The 25,612-nt window shown below is 50.0% G+C and overlaps 1 protein-coding gene across 2 annotated transcripts in view; it reads left to right on the top strand.

Annotated features, from left to right (window-relative positions):
- The window catches only part of plekhh1 (pleckstrin homology domain containing, family H (with MyTH4 domain) member 1), a 142,299-nt gene that overhangs the window by 91,698 nt on the left and 24,989 nt on the right, over positions 1–25,612 (top strand). For both annotated transcript variants that reach the window (XM_078406159.1, XM_078406158.1), the window contains 9 exons: positions 5,517–5,597; positions 9,450–9,629; positions 12,387–12,492; positions 14,036–14,148; positions 16,210–16,386; positions 17,755–17,852; positions 21,003–21,180; positions 22,488–22,643; positions 23,168–23,265. In XM_078406159.1, the coding sequence (XP_078262285.1) occupies positions 5,517–5,597; positions 9,450–9,629; positions 12,387–12,492; positions 14,036–14,148; positions 16,210–16,386; positions 17,755–17,852; positions 21,003–21,180; positions 22,488–22,643; positions 23,168–23,265 (1,187 nt within the window). The remainder of the gene's footprint in view (positions 1–5,516; positions 5,598–9,449; positions 9,630–12,386; positions 12,493–14,035; positions 14,149–16,209; positions 16,387–17,754; positions 17,853–21,002; positions 21,181–22,487; positions 22,644–23,167; positions 23,266–25,612) is intronic.

The following is a 25,612-nucleotide window of genomic DNA, read 5'->3' as shown; positions in this document are numbered from 1 at the left end:
TAGAGCTCTAGGGGCAAGCGGGATCAAGGGATATGGGGAGAAGGCAGGCACGGGTTACTGATTGTGGATGATCAGCCATGATCACAATGAATGGCGGTGCTGGCTTGAAGGGCCAAATGGCCTCCTCCTGCTCCTATTTGTTATGTTTCTATCACTGGCATCAAGGGTCTGGGTGCGGGGAACCCGTGCGACCTATTCTCTTGTGTACGAGACCAAGGCAGAGAGGGTGGACCAGTGCCCTGGGGCTCTAGCAAGGCGTGCACCAGGGGTCATGGGGGGGTGGTTGCATAGGGGGGATGATCAGGGTGGGGTAGACATCAGTGGGGGAGGGTTGAGAGCAACGACCGGGGGGGGCAGTCCGTGTGTACCATGAAAGGACAGGAAGTGGCATTCATTTTCATTCTGGTGGAGGGGATCAGTTTTCTGCACACGATGTTAAAAGGCTGACGCACCGTGTGAATACATTTCTAATTGTCAGTGTGCGGGTGTGACGCTACTTGTAGTGAAAGTGCCCGGCACTGTGGTCGCCCACACTACCGCGTCCCAACCCAGTGCGCTTTGAGGGCAGGCGGCAGCCGTCTGAACCTGAAACGTCTCCCATCCCTTCTCTCCAGAGTCGCTGCCTGTCCCGCTGAGTTACTCCAGCATTTCGGGGTCTTATCAGCCCGTTCCCTGATGGAGTGACACATTTAGTCGAGCTGCTGCCTCACAACTTCAGTACTGCATTGTGTGGAGTTTGCATGTTGCCCTCAGGGTCCGCCTTGATCCAAGCCTTGGAGTTGCAGTAGATGGGTCCAGGGTCGTCACGTTGCAGGGATGGAGAGGGTCCATTTTGGGTGAGCCACTGCCCCAGGGAGTTACCAGCTCCCTCGGGCAGACATGGGAAGAATTCTTGACCTCTTTCGGGGAGTGCTCTGACCAAATTTCGTACTGAGGATCGTGTAGCGACCATCTTGAAGCCCCAAGGACATCAGTGGGAAAACTGAGACAGCTACAGCGATCCAGTTCAATCTTGACTTCTGCATGGAGTTTGCACATTCTCTGCGTGACTACTTGTGTTTCCTCCGAATGTTCCGGTTTCCGTCCACATGCCAAAGAAATACGGGTCGGTAGGTTAATTGGCCTTTGTAAAATAGTCCCAAACATGTACAGGTGAGTGGTAGAATCTGGTTGCATTTTTAGAGATACAGATTTAGAGATACAGTGCGGAAACAGGCCCTTCGGCCCACCGGGTCCGCACCGCCCAGCGAACCCTGCACGTTAACACTATCCTACACACCCTAGGGGCAATTTTTTTTAAACATTTGCCCAGCCAATTAACCTACACACCTGTACGTCTTTGGAGTGTGGGAGGAAACCGAAGATCTCGGAGAAAACCCACGCAGGTCACGGGGAGAACGTACAAACTCCGTACAGACGGCGCCCGTAGTCAGGATCGAACCCAAGTCACCGGCGCTGCATTCGCTGTAAGGCAGCAACTCTACCGCTGCGCCACCGTGCCGCCACCGGTTGGGGTGGGGAAAGATGAGAATACAGTGGGATTAGTGCAGAAGGATGGTTGCTGGCCAACACGGGCTTGGTGGGCTGAAGGACCTGTTTCGGTGTTGTACGTCTCTGTGGCTGCGACTATGTTGTATGCCTCGATGAACATGAAGCTGAGCATCTGAGGTCCAGAGTACAGGGCTGAAGACCTGGGATCTCTGGTCCTTCACACTGACTGTTCCCAGCCCCCAGTGCACATGGCCAGCAGAGGTCAACCGTTCCCGGAGACCTGGGGTCAGGGCTGCCTTTGTCCAGTTCTCACCTGCTCCCTGTGACTTTGTGGCCTTTTCCTAGTTTTAGTTTAGAGATACAGTGCGGAAACAGGCCCTTCGGCCCACCGAGTCCGCACCGACCAGCGATCCCCGCACACTAACACTATCCTACACACGAGGGACAGTTTACACATACACCAAGCCAATTAACCTGCAAACCTGTACGACTTTGGAGAGATCAAAGGTTTCGGAGAAAACCCACGCAGTCACGGGGAGAACGTACAAACTCCATACAGACAGTACCCGTAGTCGGGATGGAACCCAGGTCTCTTCCCATGTCTTTAACTCATGCAGGCTGAGAGGTGAGGGTTCACCAAGTTGCAACTAACATATACATGAAGCTCAATCTACGGGGAGGCTGATGGGAACGTTGGGAGAATAAAATGGGACGTATAGTGTTGATGTGAATGGATAGTTGACATTGGGCAAGGACTCAGTGGGGTGCTCTGTGACCTGAAGAGGTCAAACCTTGAGAGCGGGCAAAGCGGGCAAGAGCTATGTGGGCAGAGAGTGGGACTTCTCTGTGGTTTACAGACCCGTGATTCAGCTGCTGCTTTCATTCCCCGCACTTTGTTCTTCTACGGTGGACAGGGGGGCTTTATAGCAACCAGGAGGGGTGGCTGTGTGATGCCCAGGGGGCTTGCTTAATTAAAACACCAAAATTGCCGGAAATACTCAGCAGGTCAGGCAGCATCTGTGGAGAGAGGATCTACGGCTCGCCGATCCTTCAACAAAGCTGGTGCATCGGTGCCAGCCTGAATCCTCACCACAGAGGCTGCCGGGGTTGCAGAAAGATTCTGGAGATTTTGTTATTTAATTTTAGCTTTCATTTTCTTTGCCGCTTTACCTGGTTTCCTTTGCCTGAATGATGCCTGGATTAGGGAATGTTTGCAGACTTGGATTGCTTTGTGTGTGGAACACTGGAGGTTGCGGGTGGACCCGACAGAAGTATATAGACAATAGACAATAGGTGCAGGAGGAGGCCATTCGGCCCTTCGAGCCAGCACCGCCATTCAATGTGATCATGGCTGATCATTCTCAATCAGTACCCCGTTCCTGCCTTCTCCCCATACCCCCTGACTCCGCTATCCTTAAGAGCTCTATCTAGCTCTCTCTTGAATGCATTCAGACAATTGGCCTCCACTGCCTTCTGAGGCAGAGAATTCCACAGATTCACAACTCTCTGACTGAAAAAGTTTTTCCTCATCTCAGTTCTAAATGGCCTACCCCTTATTCTTAAACTGTGGCCCCTTGTTCTGGACTCCCCCAACATTGGGAACATGTTTCCTGCCTCTAACGTGTCCAACCCCTTAATAATCTTATATGTTTCGATACGATCCCGTCTCATCCTTCTAAATTCCAGTGTATACAATGATGAGAGGCCTATAAAATGATGAGAGGCATAGATAGGGTAGACAGTTAGAACCTTTTTTCCCAGGAATGGAAACGTCAAATACTAGAGGGCTTATTTTATTAAGGTGAGAGGGGTAAAGTTTAAAGATGTGCGGGAAAAGTTTATTTTTTGAATAGAGGGGGGGGGGGGTGGAAGCAGATATGATCGTGGCATTGAAACGATCTTTGGATAGACACATGGATTTCAGGGAATGGATGAATAAGGATGATGTGCAGGCAGATAAGATTTGGTTTAGACGTCATGTTTGGCACAGACATTGTAGGCTGAAATCCCTGTTCCTGTGCTGTACTATTCGATCATAGATAGACACAAAAGGCTGGAGTCACTCAGCGGGTCAGACAACTTCTCTGGAGGAAAGGAATAGTTGGCATTTCGGGTTGAGACCTTTCTTCAGACCTGAAAAGTCACCTATTCCTTTTCTCCTGAGGTGCTGTCTGTCCCGCTGAGCGACTCTAGTTCAGTTCAAACCAGGATCTCCAGTTCCTTCCCTACACTGTACTCTTATATGTTCGACGTAAAATAGTTTGCAGAAAAAATCTGGATGCAATCTACACTGCAACGCTCATGGAGTTTCATTCCAATGAAGGGCCCCACACCTAACTCCTAAACTAGGGGTCAAAGCCCACTTGCACCACTGCACAACATCTCTGCACAGCTCAGTAACAGAACAAATCCCACACGCATTGTAATGAGTGTACGTTCCCTGAATTCATTTCGCCTGCCAGATGTTTCGACTAAACAGCTGCTTGATGAAATATTTACTCAGGCAAGAGTGGGGAGGATGGTTCACTGGGCGTCTCGATGCATGGAAGAGAACCCTTTTAAGTTGGCGCCTATTCAAAACCAGTGTTTAGGCAAAACCAATTAAGCAACTTGGACAGGTGCCAGGCCAGAAGAATTCTTAACATCTCACCCCGCTCCCCCCACCACTGCCCCGCTATTTCTGAGAGGAGTTTCATATTAACAGTTTGCTTCCCACTAGTACGTAGGTCTCTCCTGCTCAGTTTCCCCCCCCTGAAACCTTGGCGTGCCTCCCCACCCCTCATACACGCACCCAGCTGCGGAGTTAACCATTTGTTGGCCGGCAGAGCTGCCGACAGCGTGCCTCTGAGCATCCGCGGTGACGCCTTTAAAACGCTCCCCACGTTGCCGCCGATGATGGGCTCAGGAACACCCAGACCCTGCCCCGTTTAGAGGATGGTGCTGGTGAGCTCTTAGAAACATAGAATACAGGTGCAGGAATGGGCCATTAGGCCCATCGGGCCAGCACCGCCATTCAATATGATCATGGCTGATCATCCACAATCACTACCCCGTTCTTGCTTTGTCCTTAAACCTAAATCTCTCTTGAACACATCCAGTGAATTGGACTCCCCCAAAAGGCCATTTAGAACGGAGATGAGGAAAAACTTTTTCACCTATGGCAGAGAATTCCAGATTCACAACTCTCTGGCTGAAAACGTTTTTCCTCATCTCAGTCCAAAATGGCCGACCCCTTATTCTTAAACTGCGACCCCTGGTTCTGGACTCCTCCTCCAAAATTGGGAACATTTTTCCTGCATCTAGCCTGTCCAATCCCTTAAGAATTTTATATGTTTCTATAAGATCCCCTCTCATCCTTCCAAATTCCAGTGAATAGAAGCCCAGTTGATCCATTCTTTCATCATATGTCAGTCCCGCCATCCCGGGAATTAACCTGAGCTCTTGCTCAGGCAAGGTGTGCTCGCGATGACTTTCCAAAAATTACCAACACGTATTCTTCCTCTCAAAGGAGCTTAACTACTTGGTTCATTCCTGAATGAAATTGTAAACAGATGCGCTTCTAATCCCAGTGCCTAACATTTGGAAAATGTTTTTCCAATTAGGGGGAGGGAGCTCCCATTTTAATCTGTAGAAAGTAATTTTTTTTTGATCCCAGGCAATCAAGAAGCTAAATCTCCGCCAGCATTTGATCTCCTCTGGAGGATTAATGATGGAAATATGGTATAAGGTTAAAATATTTATCCAATTGTGGATAGACACAAAATGCTGGAGTAACTCAGCGGGACAGGCAGCATCACTGGAGAGACGGAATGGGTGACGTTTCCGGTCGAGACCCTTCTTCCAATTGTGTATCCAGGTTTAGAAGTCCATGGGTCCAGCCTGATTTTTATTCCTTGCACATTTTCTTTACAGAAATGCATATAAAGTGTGCAATATAAAAATAATTATACGGGTTCATTTTACCATCAAAGGTGGCCTAAATACTCAAAGTTCTGATAGATCAATGTTCTTCATGTGCCTTGCAGGTGAGACATGGATACTCCAAGCTGGTCTGGTGCTCTCTCATCGGGAAAACGTTCTATTACTTCAGGAATCAGGATGACAAGGTATGTAAACTTTACGGTAAAATGGACCCGAATCAAATGATTGAGGGACAGGCTTGGATAGAGTGGATGTGGAGAGGATGTTTCCACTAGTGGGAGAGTCTAGGACTAGAGGTCATAGCCTCAGAATTAAAGGACATTCCTTTAGGAAGGAGATGGGGAAGAATTTCTTTAGTCAGAGGGTGGTGAATCTGTGGAATTCTTTGCCACAGAAGGCTGTGGAGGCCAAGTCAGTGGATATTTTTAAGTCAGAGATAGATTGATTCATGATTAGTACGGGTGTCAGGGGTTTTGGGGAGAAGGCACGAGAATTGGGTTAGGAGGGAGAGATAGATCAGCCATGATTGAACGGCAGAGTAGACCTGATGGGCTGAATGGCCTAGTTCTGCTGCTGTCACTTATGAGCTCATGGCAAGAGAGTTCAGACTCCACCTTCGCGGTGGAATCTTCTGGGGCTGCTTTGGGCCTCTGTCTGATGTGAGGCCAGGAGCTCGAATGTACCTGCCACGTCCGGTCAATTGCGGGTAAAAACATGGCTGATCTTTTGCACGGCCTTTACAATTATAATAGTAATGTGAAGAGTGGATGGGAAGAGGGTGACACCGTGGGGCGTGTAATACTGCAGCTGCTGAGCAGTCCCAGAGACCCGGCTTGGACCCTGACCTCCGGTACCGTCTGCGTGGAGGGTTAAAGGTCAGTTTACTGTCACGTGTACCAATTACGGTACAGTGAAACTCGAATTTCCATCCAGCCATACTTAACAACAAGGCACACAACTACACAAAAGTTAACATGAACATCCACCACAGAGGATTCCCCACATTCCTCACTGTGATGGAAGGCAATAAAGTCCAAACTTCCTCCTCTTTATTCTCCCGCGGTTGGGGCAGTCGAACCATCCATCGGGGCGATCGAAGCTCCCGCGGCTGGGAGCTCCCGAGGTCGGTCTCTAACCAGGGACCGCGAGCTCCACGATGTTAAATCCGCAAGCTCCCGCGGTTGGAGCTCCGAGGTCGATCCCCGACAGGGATCGCCAGCTCCACGATGGTACGTCCACAGGCTCCGGCGGTTGGAGCTCCCGAGGTCGGTCTCCAGCAAAGGCCACCAGCTCCTCGATGTTAGGCTGCAGTGTGGACGACGATACGATACGGAGAAAAATCGCATCTCCGTCGAGGTCAGAGATTAGAAAATGTTTCCCCCCATCCCCCATGCCCACCCCCCACCCCCCACATAAAACAAGCTAAAGAACACTAAAACATACATTTAACAAATACTAAAAAACAACAAAGAAGGAAGGGACGAGACAGACTGTTGGCGAGGCAGCCATTGCGGGCGCCACCCGGTGGTCACAGTTTGAACGTTCTCGCTGTGACTGCACTGATTTTCTCTGGGTGCCCAAGATTCCCTCCCACGTCCAAATGGCCTGTGAGTTGGCAGGTTGATTAGCTACTGTAAATCACCCCTAGTGTGTGGGTGAGAATCTGAGAGGATGTTGATAGGAATGTGGGAAGAATAGGTTACAGCAGGGCCGATTTACAGCATTATGGGCCCCCGGGCAAAGCAGTATACTGGGGCCCCGACCGTTACTCTCCCCCACCCCCCTTTCCCTACCAGCCCCCCCCCCCCCCCCTGTCGTGCCGGCGAAAAGCACTTACCGAAAAGCACTTAGCGATGGACTTAGGGTGCTACATTGTTGCAAAAAGCACTTACAGATCGCTGTGAGAAGCACTTAGGGACCGAAAATGTTGCAAAAAAAGCACTTATTGAACCTACATTTTTAAAGTAGTATTTATTTATTGCAAGTCACTTAACATACACAGATCAGCATGGGGCCCCTATGCTCGTGGGGCCCCGGGCAAGTGCCCATCAGGCCCATGCGTTAAGACGGCCCTGGGTTACAGGGAAAATTAGTGGAAGAATGGGATTGCTCTGTAATCCACCATAGATTAGATGGGCCAAACGGACGCATTGGAAGGTGAGGTGGAAAATAGAGACTACGTGATTATTCTTCGATCTTATTGAAAAGTTTCCATTCTTGGTTCCTGAGTTGAGGTAGATATTTGCTGGTAATTATGCAGCTTAGAAGTACTCTTAGCTGTTACTGAATGTGGACTGTCTTGCACTGAAGGTAGGGCATAGATAGGGCTTTGGAGAGATATGGGCCAAATGCAGGCACGTGGGACTAGCCCACAATGACAACATACGTTGGGCCAAAGGGCCTGTTTTCATAATTTGACGACTCCACGAAAAAGATTAAAATGCATCACCTTAGCTACACGTTTGGTGAATCAGCGATCTCTCTGAGATGTACGAGCTTTCGCAGATGGGTAAAGCTACTGGAAGGAACGCCCGCGCTGTGAGGCATTCCAATCTGGAAGCAGATCACCATGAGAATGGAGTACGGGTGAACCTGTCCAAAATGTAGGGAGCCTGCCGGTTCGGACTTGGTGCAGTTTAGAAAGCACATTGAACTCAATGCCACCACTTGCTCGATTGATCCACAAAACTGGTGGAAATGGAAATCCAAACAGAGCCTTTTCCCACTGCATTGGAAGGTGAGGGGGCTTGGAGGAGGTTTTAGAAATGACTAGACCAAGTGGACCCGTTGGGCCCAAACCTCTCCTGCATTGGTGCAATACCCTGTCCGCCCCCCCTCCCCTCTCTCCTCAACTCCCCTCTTCCTTCTCCCCCACTCCCTCCCTCCTCCCTCCTCTCCCCCTTTTAAACTTTAAAATGTGAATAACTTTAAAAATATAAGACCGATTTCAATACAAACTTCTTGCATTATCACTAAAGTGACGACGGTGAGTAAGGTGGGCCTAAAATTGTCGCACTATCGTGTACCGTTTTGGCTGAAGTTCAGTCACAAACAAGATAACAAACGAGAGTTTTAGTATATAGATGGCGGGTTGTAAGGGAGAGACGAGGGAATGAGTTGTCCAGGAGCTGGGAACCCAGTGAGCGGGGGTTATTAGTTTGCAGGCATCATTGAGGGATTTCATGAGTACTTTTTCGCTGAGTAGAGGATTGTAAAGCTAGGTCTAATCTAGGAACGGTACATTTAAGACTGACATCAGGGTTAAAGTGATCCGGAGACAATAGTCTCTTCAGACTAGCCCAGTCTGACTAGCCCAGAAATCAAAAGGCTGATCATCTAAATGGAGAGGCAACAAGTGAGTTCAGTGGCAGAGAGATCTAGGCGTTTGAGGGCATGAACCACAAATTGCTAGCAGGGATGTCCAACGAGTAGTTATAAAGCAAATAGAGGCCTGGATAAGGTGGATGTGGAGAGGATGTTTCCACTGGTGGGGAGAGTCTAGGACCAGAGGTCATAGCCTCAGACTTGTTGTCTGAAGAAGGGTCTCGACCTAAAACGGCGGCACGGTGGCGCGGCGGTAGAGTTGCTGCCTTACAGCGAATGCAGCGCCGGAGACTCAGGTTCGATCCTGACTACGGGCGCCGTCTGTACGGAGTTTGTACGTTCTCCCCGTGACTTTTCTCAGAGATCTTCGGTTTCCTCCCACACTCCAAAGATGTACAGGTATGTAGGTTAATTGGCTGGCCAAATGTTAAAAAAAATTGTCCCCAGTGGGTGTAGGATTGTGTCAATGTGCGGGGATCGCTGGGCGGCGCGGACCCGGTGGGCCGAAGGGCCTGTTTCCGCGCTGTATCTCTAAATCTAAAAAAACGTCACCCATTCCTTCTCTCCAGAGATGCTGCCTGTCCCGCTGAGTTGCTCCAGCTTTTTGTGTCTATCTTCGGTGTAAACCAGCATCTGCGGTTCCTGCCTGCGCCTCATTAGATTTGTATTTCGAGGCATGGCGTTTGTCTTAAATACGTTTTCTGATCCTTTAGTTTCCCCTGGGTCATCTGAAGGTCAGAGAGGCGAAGGTGGAAGAAGTGGACCGCTCCTGTGACTCCGACGAGGACTACGAGGCAGGAGGTCGAGGATTCCTCTCCTCCCACTTCACTCTGGTCATTCACCCAAAGGATCACAGCCCGACTTACCTGCTGATCGGAACAAAGCAGGAAAAGGTGAGAGCTCATCTGGGAAGTCCGGATTAGTTCTGGACATTTGATCCCAAACGTGTTCACAATTCATAGGAGTAGAATTAGGCCATTCGGCCCATCGAGTCCACTCCGTCATTCAATCGTGGCTGATCTCTGCCTCCAAATCCCATTTTCCTGCCTTCTCCCCATAACCTTTGACACCCGTTCTAATCAACAATATGTCTGTCTCTGCCTTCAAATATCCACTGTCTTGGCCTCCACAGTCCTCTGTGGCAATGAGTTCCACAGATTAACTGCCTTCTGACTAAAGAAGTTCCTCCTCAGCTCCTTTCTAAAAGAGCGTCCTTTAATTCTGAAGCTGTGCCCTCTGGTCCTAGACTCTCCCACAGGTGGAAACATCCTTTCCACATCCACTCTATCTACGCCTTTCACTATTCTGTAAGTTTCAATGAGGTCCCCCCTCAACCTTCTAAACTCCGGCGAGTACAGGCCCAGTGCCGTCAAACGCTCATCACAGGCTAACCCACTCATTCCTGGGATCATTGTTGTAAACCTCCTCTGGACCCTCTTCAGAGCCAGCACATCCTTCCTCGGATATGGGGCCCAAACTTTGCTCACAATGCTCCAAACGTGTTCAGGGGAGGCCAGGGCTGGAGGAGGAAAGTAGGAGGGACGTTTACTAATAAAAGGTTGTGTTAGCTGCCGATGCACAAATGCATGCAAGAATGCTGCGACAACTGCAGCGGGATAGATTGAGTGAGTGGGAAAAGACTGGCAAATTGTGTTTAGTGTGGGGGAGTGTGAGGTCCATGCACTTCAGTAAGAGAAGTCTATAATGCCAGCATTTATATCAAGACTGGAATACAAAAACAGAGATGTAATGCTGAGGCACTGTAAGGCGCATCTGGAGTACAAAGCGATCTAGGTGTTTGAGTGCATGAACCACAAAATGCTAGCAGGGAAGTCCAACGAGTAGTTAATAAAGCAAATAGAGGCCTGGATAGAGTGGATGTGGAGCGGATAGACAATAGACAATAGGTGCAGGAGGAGGCCATTCGGCCCTTCGAGCCAGCACCGCCATTCAATGTGATCATGGCTGATCATTCTCAATCAGTACCCCGTTCCTGCCTTCTCCCCATACCCCCTGACTCCACTATCCTTAAGAGCTCTATCTAGCTCTCTCTTGAATGCATTCAGAGAACTGGCCTCCACTGCCTTCTGAGGCAGAGAATTCCACAGATTTACAGCTCTCTGACTGTTGTCCGGATGTTTCCACTAGTGGGAGAGTCCAGGACCAGAGGTCACAGCCTCAGAATAAAAGGACGTTCCTTTAGGAAGGAGAGGAGGAGGAATTTCTTTAGTCAGAGGTGAATCTGTGGAACTCCCTGCCACAGAACGCTGTGGAGGCCAAGTCAATGGATATATTTAAGGCAGAGATAGATAAATTCTTGATTAGTACGGGTGTCAAGGGTTTACGGGGAGAAAGCAGGGGAATGGGGTTGGGGGGGGAGATAGATCAGCCACGATTGAATGACAGAGTAGCCTTGATGGGCCGAATGGCCTAATTCTGCTCCTATCACTTATGAAGCTATGAAAGAGCACTTTGGCCTTCATTGTTCAGAACAGGTGGACTGAGGCAGGAATTGGTATGACACTTCCTGGAGCACCAACCCAGCCCCATCAACTGATCCCAACTCCAACACACAATTCCATCTGAATTTAACTGCTTGCACTGAGCTCCTAGTGAGTGTTGACTATGGTAGGGCATCGTTCCGCCAAACCCAGGCCTGAGATTGTGGTACATTTCAGAATTGGCCACAATTCTGGAGGTCCGCAGGGCCGAGGCCAAGGGCCTGTGACCATTGTATACACAGGTACAGCAGGCAGTGAAGCAAGCCAATGGAATGTTGGCCTTCATAACAAGAGGAGTTGAGTATAGGAGCAAAGAGGTCCTTCTGCAGTTCTACAGGGCCCTGGTGAGACAACACCTGGAGTACTGTGTGCAGTTTTGGTCTCCAAATTTGAGGAAGGATATTCTTGCTATTGAGGGCGTGCAGCGTAGGTTTACTAGGTTAATTCCCGGAATGGCGGGACTGTCGTATGTTGAAAGACTGGAGCGACTAGGCTTGTATACACTGGAATTTAGAAGGATGAGAGGAGATCTTAACGAAACGTATGATTATTAAGGGGTTGGACACGTTAGAGGCAGGAAACATGTTCCCAATGTTGGGGGAGTCCAGAACAAGGGGCCACAGTTTAAGAATAAGGGGTAGGCCATTTAGAACTGAGATGAGGAAAAACTTTTTCAGTCAGAGAGTTGTGAATCTGTGGAATTCTCTGCCTCAGAAGGCAGTGGGGGCCAATTCTCTGAATGCATTCAAGAGAGAGCTAGATAGAGCTCTTAAGGATAGCAGAGTCAGAGGGTATGGGGAGAAGGCAGGAACGGGGTACTGATTGAGAATGATCAGCCATGATCACATTGAATGGCGGTGCTGGTTCGAAGGGCCGAATGGCCTACTCCTGCACCTACTGTCTATTGTATTGTGAGTACAGGCCACTGCATTCCAAGTGCATAAACCACCACATGCCTGTATTCTGCCCCATTCCCCTGCCCGAGGAAGGGTCTCGACCCGAAACGTCCCCCATTCCTTCTCTCCCGAGACGCTGCCTGACCCGCTGAGATACTCCAGCATTTTGTTGTGGATCCCCTGCCTGGTCGCTTGGTCAGACTGGAGTCGGAATGGCCGAGCTTGTGGTCACTGGCGTGTTGCTTCTCCACAGGACACCTGGCTCTACCACCTGACGGTGGCTGCCGGGAGCAGCCGCTCTGTGGGCACAGAGTACGAGCGGCTCATTGGGAAGCTGCTGGACGTGGACGGGCAGGCGTGTGAGTACAGCACTGAGACATTCTGATCAACGCCGGCCGGTCCCTGCGTGGATGGATTACCGAGTGGTGCTGGAGTAAACCCTCCGATAATCCACCGTCTCATCATCAGAAACTACAATGGTTCAGCAGCTGGCCTGGGGGGCAATGTTTACCACACGCCTTCAAACGCTCCGCGATCCTGATTCTTACTCTCCCTTATACACACTGGGACCTGTTTCCTGCACACCCTTAAACACACTGGGACCTGTTTCCTGCACACCCTTAAACACACTGGGACCTGTTTCCTGCACACCCTTAAACACACTGGGACCTGGTTCCCACACTACCATTAAACACACTGGGACCTGGTTCCCACACTACCATTAAACACACTGGGACCTGGTTCCCACACTACCATTAAACACACTGGGACCTGGTTCCCACACTACCATTAAACACACTGGGACCTGGTTCCCACACTACCATTAAACACACTGGGACCTGGTTCCCACACTACCATTAAACACACTGGGACCTGGTTCCCACACTACCATTAAACACACTGGGACCTGGTTCCCACACTACCATTAAACACACTGGGACCTGGTTCCCACACTACCATTAAACACACTGGGACCTGGTTCCCACACTACCATTAAACACACTGGGACCTGTTTCCTGCACTCCCTTAGACACTCTGAGACCTGGTTCCCACACCCCTTCAAACACTCCAGGACCCTGTTTCGTGCACACCCTTTAACACACCGGGATCCTGATTCCCACATTCCGTTTAAACGCGTTGTGGCCCTGTTTCCCCACACTCCCATTAACGTACTGGGATCCTGGTTCCCACACTCCCTTAGACACTCTGGGACCTGGTTCCCACACTCCTTCAAACACCCCAGGACCCTGTTTCTCACACTACCATTAAACACACTGGGACTTGTTTCCTGCACTCCCTTAAACACACAGGGATCCTGTTTCTCACACTACCACTAAACACACTGGGATCCTGTTTCCCACACTCCTTATAAACAAACTGGGGCCTGTTTACCACACTCTGTTTAACGCACTGGGACCTCATTTCTCACAGTCTGTTTAAACACGTTGTGACCCTCTTTCCCACACACACTGGGACCCTCTTTCCCACACACCCTTCAAACAGACTGGGACCCTGGTTCCCACACTCCCTCTAAACTGTGGAGCTGTGGCTGTGGGGGGCTGAGTGAGCAGGCAGGACAGGCAGAGAAAGTAAGATTTGCTGGCAGGGTGAGAGGAGCACTGATGTCAGCACTGGCCAGAACTGTGACCACTGGCCTGTCTCTCTGAGACCACTGGCCTGTCTGAGCTGAGGTGAGGTGGGAAGGTGAGGGGGGGATGGTGAGGGGGGGATGGTGAGGGGGGGATGGTGATGGGGGGATGGTGATGGGGGGATGGTGAGGGGGGGATGGTGAGGGGGGGTTGGTGATGGGGGGATGGTGAGGGGGGGATGGTGAAGGGGGCAAGGTGAGGGGGGGGAAGGTGAGGGACCCCATGACAAATGGCTCCTGCTTTGTTGCTGCAGATTCTCCGATCTGGAAGCAGCCGGTGTTGTGCTACAGTAGAGACGGCATCCTCAGTGCCCTGACCACCCTTCCCTCTGACGCACTGCAGACTGAAGCACTGAAACTCTTCAAGGTAAAAGCGTTGGGCTCTGTGTCACCTTTGATCGGTGCTGGGTAGAGTGGATGTAATTAAGTATCTCGTCAAGTCCAGTCCATTACCCGATGCACCCACTCAGTGAGGTACAGGTCTATTGTCTAAAAAGGCTTTCACTGTAGCTGTACCTCATCATGGACACATGGACTCAAACTAACGCGCAAAAAAACAAATATCTTAAGCATTAAATTATACATATGATTGTAAGAAAAATCCAGCAAGATTTTAAAAAGACACAAAGTGCTGCAGAAAACTCAGCGGGTCAGGCAGCATCTCTGGAGAACGTGGGCAGGGTGACGTTTCGGGTTGGGAGCCAGAGTCTGAAGAAGGGTCCCGACTGAAACGTCACCTATCCATGTTCTCCAGATATGTTGCCTGACCCGCTGAGTTGCTGCGACATTTTGCGTCTGGTTATGTTGGTCTTGCCCGACTGGGGTTGGTTGTCATTGGTGCAAAAGAGGAAGAATTTGGGGAAAAGCAAGTCCATGGCAGTCCGTAGTGTTGCGTTGGTGAGGTTGGATTAGTGTCGTGCAGTTCAGTTCATGAGCCTGAACCTGGTTTATGGGACCAGACGAGGGCCGTACGTTGAGACGAGGGCATGTCCCGATGATGGGTATTCGTGGTGATAGGTCCCACTTTCTCGAGGCCATGCCTCATGTGGATACTACCAATGGTGGGAAAGGCTGTGTCCGCCATGGTCCAGTCTGAGTCCACGACTTTCTGCAGCCTCTTGTATTCCTGTGCATCGGAATTGCCATGCTAGGCCAAGATGTAACCAGTCAGGACACTGTGTATTAGACAATAGACAATAGGTGCAGGAGGAGGCCATTCGGCCCTTCGAGCCAGCACCGCCATTCAATGTGATCACGGCTGATCATCCACAATCAGTACCCCATTCCTGCCTTCTCCCCATACCCCCTGACTCCGCTATCCTTAAGAGCTCTATCTAGCTCTCTCTTGAATGCATCCAGAGAATTGGCCTCCACTGCCTTCTGAGGCAGAGAATTCCACAGGTTTACAGCTCTCTGACTGAAAAAGTCTTTCCTCATCTCCGTTCTAAATGGCCGACCCCTTATTCTTAAACTGTGGCCCCTGGTTCTGGAACTGTGGCCCCTGGTTCTGGACATGGTATATTGTTTGTACCATGATTTGTTGTTAAAAGCTTTCTAACTCAAAATGGTCCTTTTTGTTGAAGCCAATGTCCCTGTCTAGTTTGGATATTTCAATGCAGCGTGACTGTGATTCATGCTGTTCCATCCTTGCCGTTGCCGAGCTAAGTTGAACCAAGAACCCCACTGCCTCCAGTTTGAAATCTCTTCATGGTCGGGGCCGTTCCTCTGTTCATACCTTCCACCAGACTAACAGGTGTCTACCCACCTTGGCCTTTTTGGTAAGCCTAGGCCCTGTACACAAAACTTGATTTCCCAGCTGCTTAACTTGCATGTGGCTGGGTTTGATTGGCCTTGCTTGGCCTGGTTCTGTTGGAGATGCAAGGAACTCCAGATGCTGCTTTAAATTTAAAAAAAGACACAAAGTGCTGCAGAAAACTCAGCGGGTCAGGCAGCATCTCTGGAGAACGTGGGCGGGGTGACGTTTCGGGTTGGGAGCCAGAGTCTGAAGAAGGGTCCCGACTGAAACGTCACCCATCCATGTTCTCCAGAGATGTTGCCTGACCCGCTGAGTTGCTGCGACATTTTGCGTCTGCTTATGTTGGCCTTGCCCGACTGGGGCTGGTTGCCTTGCCCAGCCTGGATATGGTGGCCTTGCCCAGCCTGGATATGGTGGCCTTGCCCAGCCTGGATATGGTGGCCTTGCCCAGCCTGGATATGGTTGCCTTGCCCAGCAGGGTTTGGTTGTCTTGCCCGGCAGGGTTTGGTTGGCTTTGCCCACTGGGGTTGGTTCCTCCGGTTTGGTCAAGTTGCCCTTCTTTGGTCGGGCGTACTCATCCATGTCTTGTCCCTGGTAAGTATGACCGACAAGCCTTTCTGACGCTGGGATGGTGAGTAAAGTGCTGCACCTAACTGAATTCTTTCCCCACAGTCATGCCAATTGTTCATCAATGTGCTGGTGGAAGCGCCTTCGATAGACTACCATGTGTCACTGGCTCAGAACGCACTTCAGGTTTGCTTGACGCACACGGAGCTACAGAACGAAATCTACTGTCAGTTCATTAAACAAACCAGCAACAGGCAGCCGCACAACTTCTCCCTCATCCAGGTAATCAGCATGCAGTGCAAGCCAGAGCCTAGTTAGTCCTCCCACACCGGCCACGGTGGCGCAGCGGTAGAGATGCTGCCTTACAGCGCCGGAGACCCGAGTTCGATCCTGACTAGCTGCGCCGTCTGTACGGAGTTTGTACATTCTCCCCGTGACCTCCGTGGGTTTTCTCTGAGATCTTCGGTTTCCTCCCAAACTCCAAAAATGCGTAGGTTTGTAGGTTAATTGGCTTGGTGTAAATGTAAATTGTCCCTAGTGTGTGTAGGATAGTGTTAGTGTGCGGGGATCGCTGGTCGGTGCGGACCCCGTAGGCCGAAGGGCCCGTTTCCGCGCTGTATCTCTGAACTAAACTAAACTAAACCAGTACCAGGGCAAGCTTGATGCCGTTACCTGTGTATTCAAATTATCCCCATGGAACCAAGGAGTTTCAAGAAGAGCTTTCTCCTTCAGGTGAGGCAGATGGGTCACTTGCACCTCCTCCAACCTCATCTCCTGTAACCTGTACCCCAGGTGTGGGCCTCTAGATATCGGCAAAACCAAGCGTAGTCTTGGCAATTGTTTTGCTGACCACTTGCGCTCAGAGCGTCGTGACCTCACAACCTCCTGGAACCCAAGCGTTTTAACTCCCCTTCCCATTCCCATACTGACCATTCTGTCCTGGGCCCCCTCCATTGTCAGCACTTAAATTGGAGGTACAGCACCTCATATTTCGAACGGGCAGCTTACACCCAATGGTATAAACGTTAAGTTCTCTAATTTCAAGTAACTCCAGCTTTCCCTCCCCCCCCCCCCCCCCCCCCCCCAACCCACTCACCCACCCACCCTAGTCGCCCTGCTAGTTCCACTGTTAACATCCTTGTATCCTTCTTGTTAGTGCATCTTCCCCTGCCAACAAGTGGCCATTAGGGACCCCCATTCCTGAGGTCACATGTTGCTGGCCCTGATTTGTTTGGGCTTTTTCAGTTTCTCGTCCCCCCCCTTCCCCCTCCCCCACCATCTCTATCACTCTGAAGAAGGGTCCTGACCCAAAACGTTACCTATTCCCTTTCTCCAGAGATGATCTGAGTTACTCTGGCATTTTGTGTCTATCCTCAAGAAATAAACTTTGGGTTTAACTGAGTAGTCAGCAATGTTTATGATGTTAGATTGATCCAAGTACAGTGGAAATCAGTTTACCTTTTATCTTCATAAACATCTGGATATCTTCAATGTTCTTCAGTGCATGCACTTAACGCCCATAGCTCACTGATGTTTATTTGGTTCCGTTTATTGTATTTAAAGCGTGTTTGAGCTTCAGTATTGATCGCAATGTTTGCCAAGTGTTTGAAGGACTCTGTGTAATCGTGGCATCTTGTGTTCCCTGTTCAGTGTTGGCAGCTCATGGCGCTGTGCGTCGCTCTCTTCCTTCCCCAACATCACTTCCTGTGGTATCTCAAGCTTCACCTCCAGCGGCACGCCGACCCCAGGTAGGAACCTCTGAACTTTGGAGCAAAGCTGTAGATACTGCGGTACAGACCAGTTCCAACTCTGTGAGGGTGACCAGCGCTCACCCTAAGGCAGCTGCTCTCCCTGACATTGAACCATCCTCCCAGTGAGATTGCTCATCGGGAAGAACATCCAAGTTCTTGCTATTGAGGGCGTGCAGCGTAGGTTCACTAGGTTAATTCCCGGAATGGCGGGACTGTCGTATGTTGAAAGACTGGAGCGACTAGGCTTGTATACACTGGAATTTAGAAGGATGAGAGGAGATCTTATCGAAACATATAAGATTATTAAGGGGTTGGACACGTTAGAGGCAGGAAACATGTTCAATGTGATCGTGGCTGATCATTCACAATCAGTACCCCGTTCCTGCCTTCTCCCCATTCCCCCTGACTCTGCTATCTTTAAGAGCTCTATTTAATTCTCTCTTGAAAGCATCCAGAGAATTGGCCTCCACTGCCTTCTGAGGCAGAGAATTACGCAGATTCACAACTCTCTGACTGAAAAAGTTTTTTCCTTATCTCAGTTCGAAATGGCCTACCCCTTATTCTTAAACTGTGGCCGCTGGTTCTGGACTCCCCCAACATTGGGAACATGTTTCCTGCCTCTAACGTGTCCAATCCCTTAATAATCTTATATGTTTCAATAAGATCCCCTCTCATCCTTCTAAATTCCAGTGTATACAAGCCTAGTCGCTCCAGTCTTTCAACATATGACAGTCCCGCCATTCTGGGAATTAACCTAGTGAACCTACGCTGCATGCCCTCAATAGCAAGAATATCCTTCCTCAAATTTCGAGACCAAAACTGCACACAGTACTCCAGGTGCGGTCTCACTAGGGCCCTGTACAACTGCAGAAGGACCTCTTTGCTCCTATACTCAATTCCTCTTGTCATAAAGGCCAACATGCCATTAGCTTTCTTCACTGCCTGCTGTACCTGCATGCTAACTTTAAGTGACTGATGAACAAGGACACCTAGATCTCTTTGTACTTGCCCATTTCCTAACTTGACACCATTCAGATAATAATCTGCCTTCCTATTCTTACCACCAAAGTGGATAACCTCACATTTCTCCACATTAAACTGCATCTGCCATGCATCCGCCCACTCACACAACCTGTCCAAGTCACCCTGCAACCTCATAGCATTTTCCTCACAGTTCACACTGCCACCCAGCTTTGTGTTATCCCTAAAATTTGCTAATGTTACTTTTAATGTCCTTATAGCTTTTAACTGTCCTTATAGCTAACACCTGCAGCATTTCAGTAAACCTCTTCTGCACCCTCTCCAAAGACTCCACAACCATCCTGTGATTGGGGTGACCAGAACTGCACCCAAAGCTACATCATAGCCTCTTGACTGTTACACTCATTGCCTATGAAGGCCAGCACACCATTCACCACCTTTACCATTCCATCTACTTGTGTTGCCACTTTCAGGCAGCTATGGACCTGGATCCCAAAATCCTTCTGCACTTCAATACCATTAAGGGTCTTTCCATTAACTATGTACTTTCCCCTGACTTTCAACCTCCCAAGGTGCAACTCCTCACACTTGTTCAGATTAAACTCTATCTGCCATTTTGTCACCCATATCTATAAACTGATCTAAATCCCACAATATCATTTGGCGGTCTTCCTCACTGCAACTCCACAAATGTTGGTGGTGCCTGCACACTTGCTTATCCACCCAGCTACATTCATCAGCCGTTATAACACCCCTCCACCACTGCCTTCTATCTTCCATGGGTAAGCTAGTTCTGAATCCATACGGGTGTGGCACGGTGGTGCAGCGGTAGAGTTGCTGCCTGACAGTGAATGGAATGCTTGGTGACCCGGCTTCCATCCCGACTACAGTTTGCTGTCTGTACGGGGTTTGTACGTTCGCCCCGTGACCCGCGTGGGTTTTCCCCGAGATCTTCGGTTTCCTCCCACACTCCAAGGACGTGCAGGTTAATTGGCTGGGTAAATGTAAAAATCGTCCGTAGATGTGTGTAGGATGGTGTTAGTGTGCGGGGATCGCTGGTCGGCGCGGACCCGGTGGGCCGAAGGGCCTGTTTCTGTGCTGTATCTCTAAACTAAACTAAACTAAAAATATGACCAAGCCACTGTGGATGCCAAGAATCTAGCACGGGGAACTTGATCCAATGATGCCACCCCTGCCAATATGTGGACATCAGGCTGGAAGAGTCTGTGTGCCACATGTATATGGAGTGTGTGAGTCTGTGTACCACGTGTACATGGAGTGTGTGAGTCTGTGTACCACGTGTACATGGAGTGTGTGAGTCTGTGTACCACGTGTACATGGAGTGTGTGAGTCTGTGTTCCACGTGTACATGGAGTGTGTGAGTCTGTGTACCACGTGTACATGGAGTGTGTGAGTCTGTGTACCACGTGTACATGGAGTGTGTGAGTCTATGTTCCACGTGTACATGGAGTGTGTGAGTCTGTGTACCACGTGTACATGGAGTGTGTGAGTCTGTGTACCACGTGTACATGGAGTGTGTGAGTCTGTGTGCCACGTGTACATGGAGTGCGTGAGGTTGCAGCCCCTGTTCCAATATCTAAAGGGGCTGCTCCTTGTCTTCTGGCTGCACTTCTCACCCACCACCCTCATCTTTGGACACCCTGTGCGTGGGGGAGAGGGCAGGGCCGAAGATATCCTGGTTGGGTTGCTCCTGAGCCTGGCCAAGCTGGCCATCCGCGAGTCACGGCGCCAGGCGGAAGAGGGCTCTGCCCGAGCCGGCTACCCGCCCCTTTTCCGGGGTTACGTCCGCGCCCGGGTTTTGTTGGAGAGGGACTACGCGCTGTCCACAGGGACCCTGGGGGGTTTACGGGACCGCTGGGCACCGCGGGGGGGTTGGATGTATCCTGGATGGGGATTGTAATATAATTGTATAATAGTGTATTGTTTATCTTGTATTATGGTGGTGGGTTCTGTTTTGGTTTTATTGTATTGTATCTATTATTTTAATAGATAAATAAATATTTTTGATTTAAAAAACAAAAGAAAATATGTGGACATCAGGCGAAGACCTTGGAGCCCTTTGTGACTGGTGGGATGGGTTGCCTGAGGTTGTTTGTGGAGGCCCTTGCAGTAATCGGTTGCCACTGCTCTCTCTCCCCACCCCAGGGCAGAGATCGGTAAATACTCCATCTACTGCCAGAGGTCGGTGGAACGCGCACTGCGGAATGGGGACCGAGAAGCGAAGCCGTCTCGGATGGAGATAATGTCCATCCTCCTGCGGAACCCTTACCACCACTCGCTGCCGTTCAGCATCCCTGTCCACTTCATGAATGGAACGTACCAGGTTAGTGATTCGCCCCTTAATGAATGTACCAGCCCCTCTAGAGCAGGTCCCCCTGCACACAGACCAGTTGCATTCCCGAAACATGTCCTCAATATCACTGCTGTGTTTGCAAGTGCTAGCTAGAAACGTTGAGTGTAAATGCCCATAATAATGTTAATTCACAAAATGCTGGAGTAACTCAGCAGGTCAGGCAGCATCTCGGGAGAGAAGGAATGGGTGACGTTTCGGGTCGAGACCCTTCTTCAGACCTGCGGTGCCCATAATAATGTGATATACTTAGTACGGCTTAAGTCACAATACAAAATTAATCCGATAACAAAATTAGCAGTAAATCCTGAAATAATAGCAGCTTAATTGGCTTGGTAAAATTTGTAAATTGTCCCTAGTGTGTGTAGGATAGTGTTAGTGTGCGGGGATCGCTGATTCTCTCTTGAATGCATTCAGAGAACTGGCCTCCACTGCCTTCTGAGGCAGAGAATTCCACAGATTTACAACTCTCTGACTGAAAAAGGTTTTTCCTCATCTCCGTTCTAAATGGCCTACCCCTTATTCTTAAACTGTGGCCCCTGGTTCTGGACTCCCCCAACATTGGGAACATGTTTCTTGCCTCTAACGTGTCCAACCCCTTAATAATCTTATACGTTTCGATAAGATCCCCTCTCATCCTTCTAACTTCCAGTGTATACAAGCCTAGTCGCTCCAGTCTTTCAACATATGACAGTCCCGCCATTCCGGGAATTAACCTAGTAAACCTACGCTGCACGCCCTCAATAGCAACAATATCCTTCCTCAAATTTGGAGACCAAAACTGCACACAGTACTCCAGGTGCGGTCTCACCAGGGCCCTGTACAACTGCAGAAGGACCTCTTTGCTCCTATACTCAACTCCTCTTGTTATGAAGGCCAACATTCCATTGGCTTTCTTCACTGCCTGCTGTACCTGCATGCTTCCTTTCAGTGACTGATGCCACTTCTTTGCCACTGAAGGCTGTGGAGGCCACATCAGTGGATATTTTTAAAGCGGAGATTGATAGATTCTTGATTTGTACAGGTGTCAGAGGTTATGGGGAGAAGGCAGAAGAATGGGAGAGATAGGTCAGACATGATTGAATGGCGGAGTAGACTCGATGGGCCGAATGGCCTTAATCTGCTCCGAGAGCATGTGAACATTACCTGTTAGAAGGTTGATACATTGATCTCCTTGAGAGTGTCTGGGTGGCTGGTGTATCAGTGACCCGATGTTGGGGTGGCGTGTGGCTCAGCTGTGGGCACTATCGCCCCTCCGCTCATTCCCATCTTTTCTCCAGGTTGTGGGGTTTGATGGTTCCACCACAGTCGAGGAATTCCTGCACACTTTGAACCAGGAGATAGGCATGCGCAGGCCGTCTCAGTCGGGATTCGCACTCTTCACAGACGATCCATCTGGAAAGGACTTGGAGCACTGTCTGCAAGGCAACGTCAAGGTGAGGCAACTGATACTGCTCAAATCACCTGGTCCTACTCCCAACACCCATGCATCTCACCAACGTGGTCCCCAGTCCCACACTTCCACACCCTTCACTGTGACACTGACACACCCCACACTGTAACACTGATACACCCCACACTGTAACACTGATACACCCCACACTGTGACATTGATACACCCCACACTGTAACACACCACACTGTAACACTGATACACCCCACACTGTAACACTGATACACCCCACACTGTGACACTGACACACCCCACACTGTAACACTGATGCACCCCACACTGTAACACTGATACACCCCACACTGTGACATTGATACACCCCACACTGTAACACACCACACTGTAACACTGATACACCCCACACTGTAACACTGACACACCCCACACTGTAGCACTCTGGAACCCCCCTCAATGTGCGATGAAACACAGTCCTGCCGGTGTTGTACTGACAGTAGATGCAGTCCCAGTATCTAGGCCACCCACACCTTTCTGTGTATTGTTTTGAAGATTTGCGACGTTATTTCCAAATGGGAACAAGCCCTGAAAGAACTGCACCCTGGGAAATATGACAGCAACAGAATCGTGAGGCTGACGTACAAGAGCCGGTAAGATCACACACCGTCTGCTGCCGACAAAACGCACACCGATAACCTAACACTGAGGGACATGGATTCCTCCACTCACCTGGAATACAAATCGCCCTTTTCACCCAGGAATTAACAATCATTTCATCCTTCCAGGATTAAATACTGTCACCCCAGAAATTCAACATATCGTATCATATTGTACGATATGATACGATACGATACATAGAAAATAGGTGCAGGAATAGGCCGTTCAGCCCTTCGTGCCAGCACCGCCAATCAATAGACAATAGGTGCAGGAGGAGGCCATTCGGCCCTTTGAGCCAGCACCACCATTCAATGTGATCATGGCTGATCATTCTCAACCAGTACCCCGTTCCTGCCTTCTCCCCATACCCCCTGACTCCGCTATCCTTAAGAGCTCTATCTAGCTCTCTCTTGAATGCATTCAAAGAATTGGCCTCCACTGCCTTCTGAGGCAGAGAATTCCACAGATTCACAACTCTCTGACTGAAAAGGTTTTTCCTCATCTCCGTTCTAAATGGCCTACCCCTTATTCTTAAACTGTGGCCCCTGGCTCTGGATTCCCCCAACATTGGGAACATGTTTCCTGCCTCTAACATGACCAACCCATTAATAATCTTATATGTTTCGATAAGATCCTCTCTCATCCTTCTAAATTCCAGCGTATACAAGCCTAGTCGCTCCAGTCTTTCAACATACGACAGTCCCGCCATTCCGGGAATTAACCTAGTAAACCTATGCTGCACGCCCTCAATAGCAAGAATATCCTTCCTCAAATTTGGAGACCAAAACTGCACACAGTACTCCAGGTGCGGTCTCACTAGGGCCCTGTACAACTGCAGAAGGACCTCTTTGCTCCTATACTCAACTCCTCTTGTTATGAAGGCCAACATTCCATTGGCTTTCTTCACTGCCTGCTGTACCTGCATGCTTCCTTTCAGTGACTGATGCACTAGGACACCCAGATCTCGTTGTACGTCCCCTTTTCCTAACTTGACACCATTCAATATGATCATGGCTGATCATCCAAAATCCGTACCCCGTTCCTGCTTTCTTCCCATATCCTTTGATTCTGTTAGCCCTAAGCGCCACATCTAACTCTCTCTTGAATACATCCCACATGAATACATAGGAAAAAAAAACTGCAGATGCTGGTTTAAATCTTAGGTAGACACAAAATGCTGGAGTAACTCAGCGGGTCAGGCAGCATCTCTGGAGAGAAGGAATGGGTGACGTTTCGGGTCTGAAGAAGGGTCTCGACCCGAAATGTCACCCATTCCTTCTCTCCTGAGATGCTGGCTGACTTGCTGAGTTACTCCAGCATTCTGTGTCCACATGAATACATGATACGAGAGAACTTTATTTATCCCAGGGGGGAAATTGTTCTGCCAACAGTCATAAAACAGTCATGAAACTCTTCCCCCCCCCCCCCATTCCCACCCAACCATCACCTCTTGTGACGATGACATCTTAAGACGTTGCCTGGGAGAGTAGGCCCGTCTCGGGTTGAGTGTGCTCTGAACAGCCAGGTTCACATCACCTTCCTTTCTCTGACTCGGCACCATTGAAAGGGTTTCGTGACTAGGCTTCCACCTTCATTGGGAGCCCAGCTCTCCATGTTCTTCTCCATATATGGATCCTCCTTGGCCCACAACCCTACTGCCCCTTGCCCACGGATCACCAGACCTGCTCAGTCACCCATCTCCTGCCCCCCACCACCGCCACAATCAACCCTCCCTGGACCCTTACCCCCTGAAACTGGCTGCTCCTGGCAGCTGAGGGTCTGTGGCCAGGTCATTGTTTGGCACGGCGGAGGAGCTGAGGCCTGGGCCATACTTGATGGTAGGGCAGGCTTGAGGGGCCGAGTGGCCTACTCGAGCTCCTATTGCTTGATGGCAGGGCATGCTTGAGGGACCGAGTGGCCTACTCTAGCTATTTCTTGATGGTAGGGCAGGCTTGAGGGGCCGAGTGGCCTACTCTAGCTCCTATTGCTTGATGGTAGGGCAGGCTTGAGGGGCCGAGTGGCCTACTCTAGCTCCTATTGATGGTATGGCTGGCCAGAGGGGCCGAGTGGCCTACTCCAGCTCCTATTGATGGCATGGCTGGCCTGAGGGGCCGAGTGGCCTACTCTAGATCCTATTGCTTGATGGTAGGGCTGGCCAGAGGGGCCGAGAGGCCTACTCTAGCTCCTATTGCTTGATGGTAGGGCAGGCTTGAGGGGCCGAGTGGCCTACTCTAGATCCTATTGCTTGATGGTAGGGCAGGCTTGAGGGGCTGAGTGGCCTACTCTAGCTCCTATTGATGGTAGGGCAGGCTTGAGGGGCCGAGTGGCCTACTCAAACTC

The sequence above is a fragment of the Rhinoraja longicauda genome, chromosome 10 (assembly GCF_053455715.1).
Source record: "Rhinoraja longicauda isolate Sanriku21f chromosome 10, sRhiLon1.1, whole genome shotgun sequence".
In the NCBI taxonomy this organism is placed as follows: domain Eukaryota; kingdom Metazoa; phylum Chordata; class Chondrichthyes; order Rajiformes; family Arhynchobatidae; genus Rhinoraja; species Rhinoraja longicauda.
The sequence above is the reverse complement of the archived record's forward strand: the minus strand, read 5'-3'. Positions and strand labels throughout refer to the sequence as shown.